Source organism: Canis lupus, chromosome 26, assembly GCF_048164855.1.
Source record: "Canis lupus baileyi chromosome 26, mCanLup2.hap1, whole genome shotgun sequence".
Lineage (NCBI taxonomy): Eukaryota > Metazoa > Chordata > Mammalia > Carnivora > Canidae > Canis > Canis lupus.
Window position 1 is genome coordinate 20,156,187 of NC_132863.1, and position 18,275 is coordinate 20,174,461.

An 18,275-nucleotide genomic window follows, 5' to 3' on the forward strand; every position below is an offset into this window, starting at 1 on the left:
CTTGTCCCCAGGGAAGAACATGCCTCTGCTGCCAGAACAGTGTTACCTGACACCTTTCTCCATGCTTCCTGGCCTCTAAAGAAGCAGAATCCCTAGGAGAGGAACCCAGAAAGAAATTCTAGTTTTGAAAAATACAGAACAAAATTGCTCCAGGCCTCTATTTTTGAAACAAACTTGTTTGTTATGATGGTTTTTCTCTGTACTGACAGTCTAGATTTTCAACAACCATCAAATCCCCATGTGGATTCCATATCCTGTTGTTGGGTTTAAAGTGTTCTTTGCTCAAATTCTGTTTTGTTTAGGTCTTCTCCCCCTGGCAACAGCAGGCTAACTCAGGGCTGTCTTTAAAAGTGATCCAGGAAGATGGATTATCTGTGGAACAAAAGAGATTGTAAGTGGCTGCCTTCAGTGTTTATGCTTGTTTCCTTAAGCTGTGTGTGTCTGTTCTCTCTGCAGGACAACTTATGTAACACAGGGGTCTTGGCTTCTGAAAGGGCCAGCACAGTCATTTCAGTGCTGCCACTTGCAGGTAGCCAGTGCCCTAGGGGAAATAGAAGTCAGGAGAGATGAAATCCACCAAGAATCAGAAACCCATAATATTACCAAGGGTTTCAGGTGAAACTTCCTCCGTGCACACACCAATCATCACATACTAATGCCGTATTGTATTTAAGTCAGTGAGATGCTTGTTTTGGAAGTGTTGACTCTGTCACGGGACCCTGGCTTGAAAGCATCAGAACAAGTTATGTAAAGTATGTATGCTATAGGGAGATGGAGTTCTAATCTGTGAACTTTTGATATTCCAGACACTCCAGTGCCCAGAAGCTCTTCAGTGTCCTAAGCCATTCTACTGGGGAGAAACAGAGTCCTCTAAAACTACTCCCAGCCAAACTTCCAGAGCTAGACTGGTGAGCTCTGGTTTTCTATTTATAGGTATTTAATTTCTGGCTTTTGAAATGTCAGAAACCTCAGTGTTGGTCCTTTCTAAGCTCCTTTTTCTTCATAGCTTCTTAGGGATCAGCATAAAAGGTAGTAGTGACATACCATGTACAATTTTATTCTGTAGAGAGAATCTCTAAGGTTTCTTTTTTAGCAACAAAATAATGACTTTCTCATGTAAAAGAACACATGCAGGCAGGCAAGGCTGGTGATGGTAACATAATAGCATTGTCGTTGATTTTCTAGGTTTCTTCAGCATTTTGCCATCAGCAGCATTAGTCGGGAGCCAGTAATGAGAACCCATCTCCCTGTTCTGCTGCAGCAAGCTGAAATCAACCCTACTCACCAAGTAGAAAATGACAAGGTACAGCAGCTCAGCAAATATGCTGGGAATTCACAGGAAGATAATCCTAATAGGCTGCCCTTGGATCTTCTTTGTCAGTTAACAAAAAGAGCTCCGGTGGAATCCCTTTTGTAAGACTCTCCACCTCCTAGGGTATTGGTAGAATAATACACATGAAACCTGCTCTATACAATGAGTATGTACAGGCGTCTGCAGTGTCCCCAGCCAAGTCCCTCAGCAGCCATAAAAGCCTGGCACCCCTGGCTGTGTCTCCCCTGGCTTCTCCATGTCTTTCAAATTCTTGCTCAGTGCTCTCATGCTGTCAGCTTTTTCTGTTTGTGACAAGGACTTACCTGGCAGTAGGTGACACATTGAAGTTAATAAGACGAGGAAGGGCCTTATTAGTTGGCCTTGCTGGCATCACTAGAGTAAGGTGATACTTCATAAATATTGTCTTCCCAAGAGTGGATTTTAATCCGCTCCCATCTCACATGCCTCTTCTCCTTACCCCTCCCACCATTTCTTCAGAACCAGATGTCATAAGATGCTCAGAGAGGGCATTTATTTATATGCAAACCTAGAAGACAGCTGCAAAAGATAATAGGAACACTGGGGTACCTGGGTGGCTGAGTGGTTGAGCGTCTGCTTTTGGCTCAGGTAATGATCCCGGGATCCAGGGATCAAGTCCCGCACCAGGTTCCCTGCAGGGAGCCTGCTTTTCCCTCTGCCTACGTCTCTCCCTCTGTGTGTGTGTGTCTCCCTCATGAATCAATAAATAAAATCTTTAAAAAGAGAGATAATAGGAGCACTAAGCATGTAGAAGCCTTGATTTTCCCTTAGGCAAGAGTTTAAAAATGAAAACGTCTCCCAGTTGTATTTTATTAAAAGGGTGCTATAGAACTGATCTGAAAGTAAGGTATCTGGCTCTAAGCACAGATGCTGTGATTTGAGAGGCAGGGGCCTGGGTGCCGAGGAATAGGAACCAAGGTAAGGAGGAGATAAAGAAAAAGTTTCAGGGATCCCTGGGTGGCCCAGTGGTTTAGTGCCTGCCTTTGGCCCAGGGTCTGATCCTGGAGACCCAGGATCGAGTCCAACGTCGGGCTCCCTGCATGGAGCCTGCTTCTCCCTCTGCCTGTGTCTCTGCCTCTCTCTCTCTCTCTCTCTCTCTCTCATGAATAAACAAATAAAATCTTAAAAAAAAAAAGTTGCATGGAGTATAGTCCAAAGGGGCAGAAAGGGACACAGAGTAGGGGCCTGGTTGGAGGGGAATAAGAAGAACTTCTGGTTCCCAGAAAAGAAGAGGGATCCTCAGCCATCTCTGTACTGAAGTGAACTAGCTCAAGTGATGAGTGCCACCATGCTGAGCTTTAGTCTGAGTTATCTGTGACCTGGCCTGTTCCTGGTGAGTCTTTTATATTGTGAAAGAAAACACATGCTTTGTCCTTTATGCCAATACCATTCAGGGATTGCAGGGTTCCTTCCCTCCCTTCCTCAACCCCTGTCAATACCATTCAGGGATTGCACAGTCCAATCTGCTCCTCTTCTGCTAGTCATGACTCAAGAGTGCTTCCTACACTCTGTTTCCTTAGGACAGATTGGGCAGCCAGATGGAAATATCCCCATGCCACTCCTTCGCTGAGCTTACTTACCACACCAGTTTAGCCTGTGGCATTTTGTCTCAGACCTCCTTTCTGCCTAGTGTTTTCTGTTGTATTTTAACTGATCTAGTCAAACCTGCTCTGTGGAAATTGTATTAGTAACACTACATTGTATATGGTGTTTGCTATTCTAAGCACTTTACATATATTAACTCATTTAATCATCACACCCACCTTGCAAGATAGGTTCTGTTATTAGCCCAAGGTCACATAGCTAGGAGAGTACTGGTGCTGAGTTTCAGACCCATGGAACCTGGCTCCAGAAATCAATTCTCTTAACTTTTCACACAATGCCATCTCACAGTTGAATGACAAACCCACATAACTTTTCTTTTTGTAGGTAATTATCAGCATTGTAACTGGCCTCCCAGGCTGTCATGCTAGCGAGCTCTGTGCTTTTCTGGTCACTCTGCATAAGGAATATGGCAGGTTAGTATGGCTGCTGCCTTTGCTTTGGGGAAAGGGATACTTTGCCCGGGCCTCATAGGGACTGGGAAACCTTCAACATGTACTGGCTTTTGGTGTGATTGGTGTCAGCATAGTAGCCAATTAACATATTTGTGCGGAGCACTTCCTGTATGTCAGGCACTGTTCTAAGTGTGGGTGACAAATGAAACAAACGGACTAGAAAGTCTCTGCCCTTGTGGAACTTACATTCTAGTTTGGGAATACTATTAACCAGATAAGGAAAGTAGTAGCAGCTAGTGCAAAGTGCTATGGACAAAACAAAGCAGAAAAGAGAGTAGAGGGAGTGCCGAGCTGGGGGAGGGATTCCAGTTTTAAATTGGGGGCTCAGGGAACGTCTCACTGAGAAGGGGACATTTGAGCAGAAGCCTGAGGAAGGGCAGCCCCAGTGGCTCAGGTTTGGCACCGCCTTCCGCCCAGGGCCTGATTCTGGAGACCCGGGATCAAGTCCCATGTCGGGCTCCGTGCCTGAAGCCTGCTTCTCCCTCTGCCTGTGTCTCTGCCTCTCTCTGTGTGTTTCTCACATGAATAAATAAATAAAATCTTAGAAAAAAAAAAAAAGAAGCCTGAGGAAATGAGTGAACCTTTGGAAATCTGGAGACGAGCACCGTAGAGCACTTTGCCAGCACAGGCAAAAGCCTGAGAGTGTGCCTAGTCAGCAGGGCAGTTCAGGACCAGGGTGATTAGAACTTGGGAGATGCTGGTGGATGTGATCTGTCCCTGACCACAAGGGGACTGCGTCAATTCCAGTGTAGCTAGGACATGTCGACTTAGGGGAAATTGAGGAAATCATTTCATCCATCACTTTCATATGGCCAGCAGATTATTAAACAACCCTGGCTAACTGAACAGACATTTATTTATTTATTTAGTTAGTTAGTTAGTTAGTTAGTAGTTTTAACTTATTCATGAGAGACACAGAGAGAGGCAGAGACACGGGCAGAGGGAGAAGCAGGCTCCATGCAGGGAGCCCAACATGGGACTCGACCCTGGGTCTCTAGGATCACGCCCCTGGCTGAAGGTGGCACCAAACCGCTGAGCCACCCGGGCTGCCCTGAACAGACATTTAATATCTAGTCAGTCTATCTTGAAGTAAGGCATCCTGCAGGAGGCTGTAAAGAATGGAGAAGATGGAAATCACCTAGAAGTTTGAGAGTTCAGAGAAATTTGGGAGGCTGGACAGGTTTTAGATGCTAGGGAAATATTGGGCCTTATCTAAATACTAAGTAGCTAGCCAATTCCTCCCTCATATCCATTGCTTTTGTTGTAGAAATAATCTGAATTCTTCACCCTTCTCACTGCACCAGACTGAAACCATTTTACTGGATAGTCCTTCAGGAAATGACTGCCTGGTCAGGGGTCTTTCTCCACTCCAAAGTCTGATTAATGGTCATGTGCTTAACCGCTGTGGCAAGGCATTTCCTATCAAAAGTTCCAGTGATAGTGGTTTCAAGATAATGGAGCTCCCCAGCCAGTGCTAGGATTGCTTTCTCCTGTGCAGGGTTACTGGGCAGAATGTCTGTAGGACTTCTGGTCACATTTGTATCCACTGGCTGAGCCTGTGGGGCCAGGCCATCAGGTGGCCCCCACACTGAGATTATACTTGCCATTTCCAGGTGGATGGTATACCGCCAAATCATGGACAGCTCCGAATGTTTTCATGCTGCCCACTTTCAGAGATACCTTGCCAGTGTCCTGGAGGCCCAGCAGAACCGCTCTGCCCGCCAGTCAGCCTACATCCGCAAGAAGACCCGACTGCTGGTGATATTACAAGGGTGAGTACTAAAAGTCTTCTGCGGACAATGGGGTGTGATGATGACCTTGCCATTACTGTTATTTGTACACAGCTAGCCTAGGGCATAGAACAATCTCTACATATTCATGATCAGAGTCTGCACCACCCAGAAAGACCTTAGAGAAGTAAAGACTCTGGTTACTGTCTTGTGGCCCAGAGTGACTGCTATAGCTTGCACAGAAGTTTTAAGTTTGGTTTCAGGGCATCTGGGTGGCTCAGTCAGTTAAGTATCTAACTCTTGATTTTATCTCAGGTCATGATTTCAGGGCTATGAGATCAAGCTCCACATCAGGTTCCACACTGGGCATGGAGCTTGCTTAAGATTCTCTCTCTCCCTCTCTCTCAACCTTCCCCCTCCTCTAAAAAATTAAATTAAATTAAAATTAAGTTTGGTTTCAGTATTATGGTATCCCCAGAAGGTAGAGAATTAGAGAAGAGATTTTCAGGGCAAGAGTTTTTGATAATTCTCATAACAACAGTAAACCCTAAGCCTCTTCCTTTGCCATCTGTTTTAGTACTTCCTCATGTGGAGTTGCAGAGACAGCCCCCACACTCTGCAGTCTTGAGCCCCACCATCCCCAGGATGGCTGGTCCAGAAAGGTTTCTTGGGACCATCAGTGGGGAGCATAAATAGTCCAGCTGGGCAGTGGGGGGGGCTCCCTGTGAGGACAGGTTTGACAGAGTGAGTACTAATACTTTAAGGACCCTGGCTGCAAGGAGCTTACCTTGATCTATTCTAAGGCCTTCCAGGGAGGAGTCCTGTGCAGGCCCACCACTTACCAGGCCCAGAGGAGAACATGCCAGGTCAGGAAAACACAGGCTATGGGTCTTCACAATGGCTAGTAATACAGAAGCTTTTGGCAGTTCTCACAAAGTGCTTTTATGCTATGCTGTGTTTTTTGTGCTTAGAATTACTATTTGCAGGGATCCCTGGGTGGCGCAGCGGTTTGGCGCCTGCCTTTGGCCCAGGGTGCGATCCTGGAGACCCCGGATCGAATCCCATGTCAGGCTCCCGGTGCATGGAGCCTGCTTCTCCCTCTGCCTGTGTCTCTGCCTCTCTCTCTCTCTATGTGACTATCATAAATAAATAAAAAAAAATAAAAAAAAAAAAGAATTACTATTTGCAATTGGCTAATTGTTTCCAGTAAAGAGTAGGCCCAGATCCAAAGCCCTATTGAGTCTCCTGGGTGGATGGTGAGAAATGGAGAAAAGCCAGGCTGATGGTCCTGAGGCCACAGGTGGGCAGGACAGTGTACCCACCAGGCCATCATTTCTCTCTTTCAGTCCTTGGGCTTCCTTTCTCAGATCTTTTGTCCTGCTTATGGTCCAAGGTCATGAAAGCCACAGAGCAAGAGTCAAGGCTTGAAACCACTTGTGTATGTATTGTCATTTTTAAAGTAGGCTCCATGCCCAGCTTAGAGCCCAACACGGGGCTTGAACTCACAACCCTGAGATCAAGACCTGGGCTGAAATCAAGAGTCAAATGTTCAACCGACTGAGCCACCCAGGTGCCCCAAAACCACTTGTTTTCTTCTGGTTTTCCACTGCTTCTAATGGTCAAAGGAATGGATCGGCCCCTGCTAGAGTTGAGTCATTAGGGATGTGGACCTAGAATCAAATTCAGCAGTTTGACATTGTATAGCTAAGGGCATCGCCATCTTCTGTCACTTGAGAGAGCATCATTGACTCCTTGTCTCTGACAATACTCATCTGCAAGTGTCAGGTGCGTTGGCTGCTCTAGATTGCAGTGACAATGTGTGGCTAGCCCCATCTGGTACTCAGACCCAGCCTTGCCCAGTTGCAGTTCCAGGATGCTAGGGGACCTTAGACTTCCTGAAGGACTCAAGTGGAAATATCAGCTAAATGCTATGGCTCTCGCTAAGACTCCTTTTACAGGCTGGGCCCATTCTCTTGAGGCTCAGCAGGGAGCTCATGGCAACCTCCTTTTTGCATCTCTTTGGGGCTGGACCTTTAAGCCCAGTATTCAGAGGTTGCCGGTGAAGGGAAACTCCAGAGGCTTCTCCAGTTAAGAACTGTATTTCCTAAATGCGACTTTTATCTTCATTTATAGGATTCTTGGGGGAATGCTATGGTATAGGGCAGAGTTTTCTTTTGCCCCCAGAGTGTCTTGGTTCTGTTTGGCTTTCTGTAGCCGTAGCGGTTGAGCTTTAACATCCAGTGGAGTTGTTGTTTTTAAAATTAATCTATTTTGAAATGATAAAATTTTAGAAATAGAGGACATATTGGTGGTTGCCCAGAGTTAGGGATGGGAATGGGAGGCAGGAGGCATGGTTATAAAAGCAGCACAAGGGATCCTAGTGGTGTTTGAACTGTTCAGTGTCTTGACTGTGGTAGTAGATGTGGATATAGGAACCTATACAGGTGACAAAATTGTCTAGAATTTATGTGCAGGCATGCACACACACAAAAAAAACCTGAAGAAATCTGAATTTTTAAAAATGAACTTTAAGGAATTTAAGGGATTGTATTTCTTTATACTCCAGAATGTTGTAAAATCATTCTTTAAATTATTTAAAACATTTAAAAACAAAGTCTCTCTCAAAACAAAAATTGAATTAATCTAAAACACATGCCCAAATTGTAGGCTTAGGTTGCAAACATAAAACAGAGGCCAAAGGACACCTGAATAGGATATCTGTTGTTTAAAAAGAAAGTTAAAGTCCTGCTGGGGTTTTGTTTTGGTTTTTGTTTTGCTTTTATTTTTAATAAAGAGACAACTGACAAGAAAGAGGCAAACATGAAAAGCCAGGTTTTTTTTGCCTTCATCCTGCATTTGAGACAGTTCAGACACAAGTGATCAAGTACAAGCTCTGGTAGCTGGAGCAATGTGCTTCCTTCTGTAGTGAGGGCTGTTTCCTCTTGTTTGGAGGCCCGGGCCAGGATGATTATAGAGCAAGGGCTAGGGAGGGAGAAAGGGCCTAGCAGCCTCCCTCTCTTAGCAAGTATAGTGAATGACCCCGAGAGCCTCTTCTCTTGCCACAGCAGTTCCTGGTTGCAGTGCCCAGGTGCATCACCTACATACGCTGGTCTCACCAAAGACTTGGGGGCCTATTTTCTCTCCCATCCTTTTCCATTAAATAGAATGCTCTGAAAACCCAGGAATTTTCTAGCCACTCTCTCTAAAGAATAACCCCTGGTATTAAAATGACCAAAATCTGCAGGACTGGTAAATCTTTCAGTTCTTTTCTTCCCTAAGAAATGAGTCTCTAGGCTCATACCAAACATAGAAAATGAGAAGCTTCCAAAATTTATTTTTAGAAGAGGGGGAAAGCTAATGCTTAGGAGCAAAACTGGGGCACTTAACCAGGATAGTTAAATCTGGTAACATGACCACAAAGAGTTTGGGGCAGTATAGACATCATTCAGTCCTGCCTAACAAGTGTGCATAAGGCCTGGAAGTGCAAGCAGTGTGGGGGCTCTACTGAATCCGGGCCCAATGAGACACTGCACAACCGAGAAACGGAACCCCATGTTGCGATACACACCATGCCTAGGCAGGGAGAGAAACCAGGGAGCAGAGAGCTCATTCTAACAGCTCCCTGGGTGGCCCAGCAGTTTAGCACCTGCCTTTGGCCCAGGCTGCGATCCTGGAGTCCCGGGATCGAGTCCCGCGATGGGCTCCCGGCATGGAGCCTGCTTCTCCCTCTGCCTGTGTCTCTGCCTCTCCCCCCCAGCACCTCTCTCTATGTCTATCATGAATAAATAAATAAAATCTTAAAAAATAATAATAACAGCTCTCTGGCTGCTGGGCCCTCATGGGGGTGCTCTAGAAGCAGGCACACCCTATTCTTGATTGAAGCACTGCTAGTTGATCAGGACTGGGGCAGACCTGGGGGTTGGGATGTGAATATTGTAGTCTGGGGGAAAGCCAAGTACCATTTTGCAGATGAGTTATTTATAGGAACTCAGGAAATGGTTCAGGCAGGCTATACCTATCCCCCCAGCCACCACCACTAGCTTCCCAAGGGCCCAGGGTAGGACCCAGGCCCATATGATCAGCAAGGCTGCCTTCAGATTTGCCTTCCGTCCATAGGAATAGACCTTTTAAAAAAATTAAAAAAAAAAAAAAAGGAATAGACCTTTTTAGTGATAGGCTAGATCAGTTGGGAAAATGTGCTCTACAAGGAAAAGAGTGGAGGCCCCTTCTTGGAGTGGCCATGGGTCTATCCAGGATTGAACATCCAGTTCATTCATCTGTCCTGCTTAGGCACCACAGATAATACCATTCAACAACTACTTTACATTATTACTGCAGAGACAGACTATGAACACATGAATGAGAAAATACAGTGTATGTAGCTGATGTTCAGTGCTATAGCGAAGGATTGAGGTAGGAGCAGGTTGTGCAGAAGGAGGGTTGCTATATCACATAGGCTATAGGAAGTCAAAGGATACCTCTCTCATAAGATGCCATTTGAGCAGAGACCTGAAGGAAGCAAGGGAGCAAGCCTGGCAGACATTTGAGGAAAAGAGCATCATAGGAGAGGGGACAGAGAGTTCCAGGGAGGAAGTATGCCTGGTATGTTCAGGGAAGAGCCAGGAGGTCACAGTGGGTAGATTCAGGTAAGGGAAGGAATAGTAGGAGGAGAAACTCCTTGCGGTTTGGGAATCAGATCATGGACAGCTGTGGGGGCTGTTGTAAAGGCTTTAAAAGCTTTGATGCTGAGTGGGACGGAAGCCACTCACTCAGTGGCTTAGCACAGTAGGATTAGCACAATCTCTCTGGCTTCTCTGTTAAAAACAGGTTGGGCAGGGGCAGGAACAGAAACCAATGAGGCCAGTGAGGAGGCTGTGGGGTGATCTGTACAAGAAATAACCATTTGGATCCAGTAGTGGAGAATGTGAGCAGCAATCTCATTCTAGTTATATTTTGAAAATTGAGAAAAAATTAAGTCAGTGATGACTCCAAAGTTTTTGGTCTAGCAGCTGAAAGAATGAGTCCCCTCTGCTGAGAAGGACAAGGCATTGGGAGGAACAGGCATGGGGAAATTGTATCATGAATATGTTAAGTTCTAAGAAAAAAAAAATGTTTTTAATATTTTATTTATTCATGAGACACAGAGAGAGAATCAGAGACATAGGCAGAGGGAGAAGCAGGCTCCCTCTGGGGAACCCAATGTGGGACTCCATCCCAGAACCAGGATCATGCCCTGAGCCGAAGGCAGACGCTCAACCACTGAGCCACCCAAGCGTCCCCTAACTAAAAATATTAAATTGGCTCTGGAAGTCTGGAATTCGGAGGAAGTTCCAGGCAGGAAATACAAATGCAGGTGGAGTGGGGCACCTGGATGCCTGAGTGTTGAGCATCTGCCTTTGGCTCAGGTCGTGATCCCAGGGTCCTGGGATTGAGTCCCGCATCAGACTCCCCTCGGGGAGCCTGCTTCTTCCTCTGCCTATGTCTCTGCCTCTATGTGTCTCTGGTGAATAAATAAATAAAATCTTAAAAAAAAAAATGCAGGTGGGGTTTGACATGTGTCTGCTGACCTACAGGAGTGTATCATGGTCCCCATTTCTCTCTTGTCTGCGTTTTCTATGAGGTAGAAAGAGAGAAAAAGATATTAAAGGAAATAAGCCAACAGAGGAGCTCCTAAATTGATTGGAAAACAGGCCTAAGGACACCACGTCCCATCCTTAGAGCACCAGGGTCATCTACAGGCTTCTCTTTATTCCTGGAAGTGGTGGGGGATTTTCCACTTAATTCTTGCAGAGTTAGGAGTGCTAATGAAGTTTGAGAATGCAAGAACATTGTAGAATGCAGGGAAGGGCTCTAAATCATTAAGTGGTTGACCCCAAGGAACCCAGTCACAGGCTCCTCCTTGTAGTTTTCCTTCCATGCTTGCCCAATTAGCCCCTCAGCATTCTGCAGTCACAGTCAATAAACCAATCTTTTTCTTTTTCCTCCCAGCTACACAGATGTCATTGATGTCGTCCAGGCCCTGCAGACCCATCCAGACTCCATCGTCAAGTCCTCCTTCATCATTGGTGCCATCACAGTGTGCGTGGAGCCCCTGAGCTGCTACATGGAACACAGGTACAAACTTTGGATCCTCTACAGCCCACAGGATGTGGTGGGTTTAAGTGTACAGAAAGTGATTTTCTTCCACCCACCAGAAGGAGACACATCTTAATGTGTGTTTGTGTTTTGGAACGTGTTAGTCTACCTATGTACAATGAATACTCAGTTGTTTGATTAGTGCTAGGTTCTCAGAAGACACCTATAGACCAAAGCCTCTCACCACTTTGTGCACTGAAAAGTTGTCCATCTAGGCAGTGGGACTTGAAAGAACTTCTCCCAGAAAGAAAGAATGTTCATGACCACCTTTTCTTTCCCTCTTTACTACAGGGGGTATGCTTGGTTTCCCATGGTACTCAGAGTATCTCAGAGATAATTTTTCCTGTGGTGAAGCTTTTTTTTTTTTTTTTTCAGATTTATTTGTTTATTTGAGAGAGAGAAAGAGAGAGTATGAGCAGATAGAAGGGCAGAGAGAGAGGGGGAGAGAGAGAATCTTTTTTTTTTTTTTTTTTTTTTTGAGAGAGAGAAAATCTTAAGATGACTTTCTGCTGAGGGGGGAGCCCACACAGGGCTTGATCACACAACCCATGAGATCACGACCTGAGTTGAAATCAAGAGTTGGCTGTTCAGTTGACTGAGCCATCCAGATACCCCTATGGTTAAGCCATCTTAAAGTTGTCTTACATCAGTTAATGACATTCATTCTCACTGCTAATAAGTGAGCATCTGCCTCTTGGTTTCAGCTCAGATCATGATCTCAGAGTAATGAGATCCAGCCCTGTATTGGGCTCTGCAATCAGTGAGGTGTCTGCTTGAAAGATTCTCTCGCTTTGCTCCTTACCACACTCGCATGCATGTGCTCTCTCTCTCAAATAAATAAATAAATCTTTAAAAAAAAAAAAAAAGAAAAGAAAACTGGGCAATAATATACCCATAATCTAACTAACTCAGCATCATTTTTGTGAATTCCTTGCCTTTTTTCTCCGCATTTTTTTACAGTTGTATACATATAATTTTATATTTTCCTTCTTAGATTAACATAAACATATTCAGTAACTTAACATATGTATGTTCTAGTATCACTGTGGTAATTGCATTTTGATTAATTATGTAATTATATGTGTGGATATACATGCTTGTCTTAACAGTTTCCCTGCTGTTAGGCACATAGGTTGTCTCCAACTTTTCTCTATTATAAATAATGCTGTGGGAACATCTTTATCCATATAAATTTCAGATAATTTCCTTAGGAAAGGTTCTTCAAAGAGATACTAATTAATGATATGATCAGTTTTATAACTTTCTTTCCAAGTTTTTATTTAAAGATGAACTAAAGGGCACATGGTTGACTCAGTCAGAGGAGCATGCACCTCTTGATCTCAGGGTTATGAATTCAAGCCTCACATTAGGTGTAGAGATTACTTAAAAATAGAATCTTCTAAAAAAAAATAAAGACGAATTAAAACAGAAAGATGTTTAATGTGTAACTAGATACGAACATTTTTAAAAGGTAGGAAAAGATAGTAATAAGCAAACAACAGATGGAGGTTAATAAAAAAAAAAAATAGGGACACTTGGGTGGCTCAGTGGTTGAGCTTCTGCCTTTGGCTCAGGTTATGATCCCAGGATCCTGGGATTGAGTCCCACATCAGGCTCCCCACTGGGAGCCTGCTTCTCCCTCTGCCTGTGTCTCTTCCTCTCTATCTTTGTCTCTCATGAGTAAATAAATAAAATTTTTAAAAATATAAAATAATAAAAAAATTAAGGAGAAGAGGAGTTAACAGGGTAGGTGGGAAGAGCTCAAAGAAGAGATATAAAAGGTCTGGGGAAATGGGATCTTCTTGGGGTGATGTAATGTTCTAAAATTGAATTGTGATAGTTGCACAATTCTGTAAATTTACTTTTTATAAACCATTGAAATATACACATTAAAATGAGTAAATTTTATGATATGCAAGTTATACCTGAATAAAATGAAATGATTGGGGGGACAGAAGAGTTTAGCTAGCAGAAGCAGGTGGAAAATGCACTGCTAGAGCCCTAGAAAGAAAACAAAGATAGTGGAACACCTGGGTGGCTCAGTGGTTGAGCATCTGCCTTCACCTCAGGGCATGATCTTGAGGTCCTAGGATTGAGTCCCACATCAGGAGCCCACTTCTCCCTCTGCCTATGTCTCTACCACTCTCTATGTGGGTCTCTCATGAATAAAGAAAGAAAATCTTAAAAAAAAAAAAAAAAAAAAAACTACTATGGCAATGAAAATCTCAAAGCAGTGAGAAGTAGAATAGACACTGCAAAAACTTAAGTCTGTGTCAGAGCGCCTCAAGCTTGAAAAAATAACAAAATGAAGAGGAAAAATCAGCAAAGAAATGAAGATCATTAGAGAAAAGAGAGGGACTATAAAATATAGACTTAGCTTTTGTGATGCAGATACCCATTTCTGTTTAATGTTTATGAAATGTTGAATAATGAGTGTGCCAACATATGAGGAATAAGGGTCCTTAAGAGAATTCAAATGAAGAAATAAATGAGAAATATATAAAAGGACTGAAGATGAGCATATAATCTAAGTATAGAAATAAGGCTATATATCATGTATAAATTAGGGTCATGGGATATAAAAATATAAGTAACAAAATCATGGGTGTTAGGAATATGAGTATACTAATTTCCTTGTTTTTTTCATATTGGAGACCAAAAGTATTGAGTCAATAAGAGTTACTGATTTGCTCATTTTTTAGAAATTAATGAGAAATTTCCAAATTTACCTTTGAACTCCTTCCAGAAAATAATTTCAGTAGTAGCTTACTAATGACCTGTTGGAAAACTAATGATTAGTCCCTGTCCATGGGCTATGGGGCTGTTATATTCCATGTGCAAGAGATTCATATGAAGTAGAATAAGAGAACTGTGGCACCCATGGCCAGTATTAACCATAAAATTTTTTTTTAATCTTTTTTTTACATGGCCATCTGTGGAAATTTAAAGTATGGCCACAGGCGCCGCCTGTAGCCGGGTGTGATCCTGGAGACCTGGGATCGAGTCCCATGTCAGGCTTCCTGTATGGAGCCTACTTCTCCCTCTGCCTGTGTCTCTGCCCTCTCTCCCTCTGTCTCTATGAATAATAAAATCTTTAAAAAAATAAAGTATGGCCACAGCAAAAACATCCCCTTCCATCAAGAGTTGAAGAGTTTTGTTTTTCTTTTTTTAAAGATTTTTAATTTAGGGCAGCCCTGGTGGCGCAGCGGTTTAGCACTGCCTGCAGTCCAGGGCGTGATCCTGGAGACCATGGATTGAGTCCCGCGTCAGGCTCTCTGCGTGGAGCCTGCTTCTCCCTCTGCCTGTGTCTCTGCCTCTCTCTCTCTCTCTCTGTCTCTCTCTCTGTGTCTCTATGAATAAATAAATAAAATCTTTAAAAAAAAAGGTTTTTAATTTATTTATTCATGAGAGCCACAGATTGAGAGAGGCAGAGACACAGGCAGAGGGAGAAGCAGGCTCCATGCAGGGAGCCTGACGTGGGACTCAATCGCAGGACTCCAGGATCACGCCCTGGGCTGAAGGCAGGCACTAAACTGCTAAGCCACCCAGGGATTCCCCGAAGAGTTGAAGAGTTTAATCTACTTTTTATACTTTGAATTTGGGCTTGGGCATATGAGTTGCTTTGAACAGTGGGACATCAAAAAGCAAGAAATAAGCAAAGGCTTAAAAAGCATTTACACATTTGGGTTTTCCCTCTCTTGCCTCTAAGAGCTGAGACCACCATGTAAATAAGCCTGGGCTAGGCTGATAGAGGGTGAGAGATCATGTGGAGAAATAGGCCTAGCCATCCATTCCTCCCATCTGAGCCGAGGCCCCAGTTGGTTATGCGTGAGACCATCTTAGACCATCAACCCCAGCTGAGCTGTCCAAGCCAAAACAACTGCCCATTTAATCCACAGAATCATGAGGAACAAATACATTGTCATTATTTGAAGCCACTTTAGTTTTGGGGTTATTACATAGCAACAGTGTAGGAAAATAGGTACATGCATACAGTGTTGATAGAAATATAAAATGATATAATCTATTTGAAGACAAAGTTGACCATTCCATTGCTGGAATTTTGTATAATTATATTTATACAAATGTTCAAAAACGTGTGTGTGTGTGTGTGTGTAGGGGAGTTTGTTTCAGATGGAATTCTTAATTCCCAACAGTAGAGCCTACTCCAGTATGTTTTAATGGAAAGGGATTTACCAAAGGACATTATAGCTTGCAGAGTCTCCAGGACAGCCAGGCTATATTGGCTAGGCAGCCAGGGAGCAATGCTCAAACCTCTTAGGGCTGCCCTGGTAAGGGGGATACCCAGCCACTTCCTTCATGAGAAAATGGGGTCTGCTTATTCATCCTCTTAATCACCTTGCTCACTGCCGTTGGGAGTCTTGTAATAATCTGGTTAGTGGAACATAGGTATGTGCTTACACTACACTGCAAGAAAGGCTGGAAAAGTAGTTTTGTGTTGTTTACAAAAGAGATGGACTTCCTAAGTTCAAGCCTAGGAAAGTTGTTTAGAAATACTGACCAGGCTGAAACATGACAGATGTGCTCTGCAATATTCAAAACAGCACCGTTTATAGTATCAGAGCGCCTGGCTGGCTCAGTTGATAGAGCATGTGACTCTTGATCTTGGGGTTGTGAGTTCAAGCCCACGTTGGGTGTAGAGATTACTTAAAAAATAAAAATCTTTACTAAAAATATCCCACTGTTTAGGGGTGCCTGGGTGTCTTAGTTGAATGTGCAACTCTTGATTTCAACTCAGGTCATGATCTCAGAGTTGAGATCGAGCCCTGCATTAGGTTCTGCACTCAGCATAGAGTCTGCTTGTCCCTTTCCCTCTGCTCCTCCTCCCACTCACACTCTCTCTAAAATAAATAAATAAAATCTTAAAAAAAAATACTATCATGTCACAGAACTGGAGATAATCCAAATACTCATTAGTAACAAATTGGTTAAATTTGGGGATAGTCATATAATGGAATACTATGCAGGCATTAAAAAAAAATCAAGTAGAGGGGATCCCTGGGTGGCTCAGCAGTTTAGTGCCTGCTTTCAGCCCAGGGCATGATCCTGGAGTCCTGGGATCGAGTCCCACATCCGGCTCCCTACAGGGAGCCTGCTTCTCCTTCTGCCTGTGTCTGCGCCTCTTTCTCTCTCTCTCTCTCTCTCTCTCTCATGAATAAATAAATAAATAATTTTAAAAAATAAATAAATAAAATTTTAAAATCAAATAGATTTTTATGTACTAATGCATAACAACGTCCACAATATTTTGTGAAGTGAGAAAAGTAAATTGTCAAAATAATATGTATTTTTTTAACGTTTATTTGTATGCACAAAGGAACAATCTAAGAGGATACATACCAAACTGTTAGTGGTTCCTTCTGGGAAATGGCCACTTTCTTGGAGGCAGGTTCTGGATAATGAGTAAACCATTTAATATTTCGTAGTATGTATTTTGCTTTTTAAAATAACTTTATTGGAATATAACTCACATACCATAAAATTTACCCTTTAAAGTATATAATTCAGGGGCTCAGTTGGTTAAGCATCTGAACTCTTGATTTTGACTCAGGTCATAACTCAGGGTCTTGAGATCAAGCCCCGTGGTGAGCCCCACGTTGATCTCTGCCTTGAGCGTGGAGCTTGCTTAAGATTCTCTCTCTCCCACTGTACCTCCCCCCAACCCTGCTCGTGCTCTGTCTCTATCTTAAAAAAAAAGTATACAATTCAGTCACTCCCCATTTCTTCTTCCTCCCAACCCCTGGCGGCTATTATTAGTCTATTTTCTGTGAATTTGCTTATTCTGGACATTTCATACAAATGTAATCATGTAACATGCAATGTTTTGTGTCTGGCTTTTTCACTTAGCAAAATGTTTTCAGGGTGCATACATGTTTTAGCATGTGAGTAACTTCATTCCTTTTAATGGCCAAATAATATTCCATTGTTGGGATATACCATATCCTATTTTTTTTTCTTTCTTTTTTAAGATTTTATTTATTCATGAGACACACACACAGAGAGAGAGAGAGAGAGAGAGGCAGAGACATAGTCAGGGAGAAGCAGGCTCCATGCAGAGAACCCAATGCGGGACTTGATCCCGGGCCTCCAGGATCAGGCCCTGGGCCAAAGGCAGCGCTAAAGCGCTGAGCCACCCGCTGCGCTGCCCTACCACATCTTATTCATTCACTCATCAGTTGATGGACATTTTGGGGCTATTATAAATAATGCTGCTAGAAAAAAAATAATAATGCTGCTAGAAATATTTGTGTACAAGTTTTCATATGGTCATGTTTTCTATTCTCTTGGGTACCTAGAAGTAGAATTGCTGGGTCATGTGGTAACTGTACTTTTAACTTTGAGGAACTGCTGTTATCCAAAGCCACTATACCAGTTGTTTTTTCACTGCAGTGCATGAGGATTCCAAGTTTCTCCACATCCTCACCAACACTTTTTGTTTTCTGTCTGTTTTGTGTAGAGTAGTATATCCTTGCAGTTTTGCTTTTCCTTTCCGTAATACTAATGATATTAAGCATCTTTTCATTTGCTTATCAGCCATTTTTATGTGGTTTTTTTATAGAAAAGTCTATTAAATCCTTTGCCCATTTTTAAATTGGGTTGTCTCTTTTTTTTCCTTTTACTTTTTTTTTAAGTAATCTCTATACCTACCATGAGGCTTGAATTTACAACCCCAAGGTCAAGTATCACATGCTCTACCAACTGAGCTTGCCATGTGCCCCTGAGTTGTCTTTTTTTGAGTTGCAAAAGTGCTTCCTATATTCTGAATCCAAGTCCTTTATCAGATATTTGGTTTGCAAAAATTCTCTCCCATGGTTATCGTTTTACTTTCTAGATAGTATCCTCTACATCACAAAAGTTGTCAATTTTAATGAAGTCGAATTTATTTTTTTCTTTCATTGTTTGTGCTTATGGTATTATATCTAAGAAAGTACTGCCTAATCCAAAGTCACAAAGATTGGGACGCCTGGGTGGCTCAGCAGT

General features: G+C 43.0%; 1 protein-coding gene across 3 annotated transcripts in view; it reads left to right on the plus strand.

Annotated features, from left to right (window-relative positions):
* DNAAF9 (dynein axonemal assembly factor 9) overlaps positions 1-18,275 on the plus strand; it is a 141,420-nt gene that overhangs the window by 94,295 nt on the left and 28,850 nt on the right. For all 3 annotated transcript variants that reach the window (XM_072800236.1, XM_072800237.1, XM_072800239.1), the window contains exons 23-28: positions 303-391; positions 807-908; positions 1,186-1,303; positions 3,281-3,369; positions 5,022-5,180; positions 11,127-11,252. In XM_072800236.1, the coding sequence (XP_072656337.1) occupies positions 303-391; positions 807-908; positions 1,186-1,303; positions 3,281-3,369; positions 5,022-5,180; positions 11,127-11,252 (683 nt within the window). The remainder of the gene's footprint in view (positions 1-302; positions 392-806; positions 909-1,185; positions 1,304-3,280; positions 3,370-5,021; positions 5,181-11,126; positions 11,253-18,275) is intronic.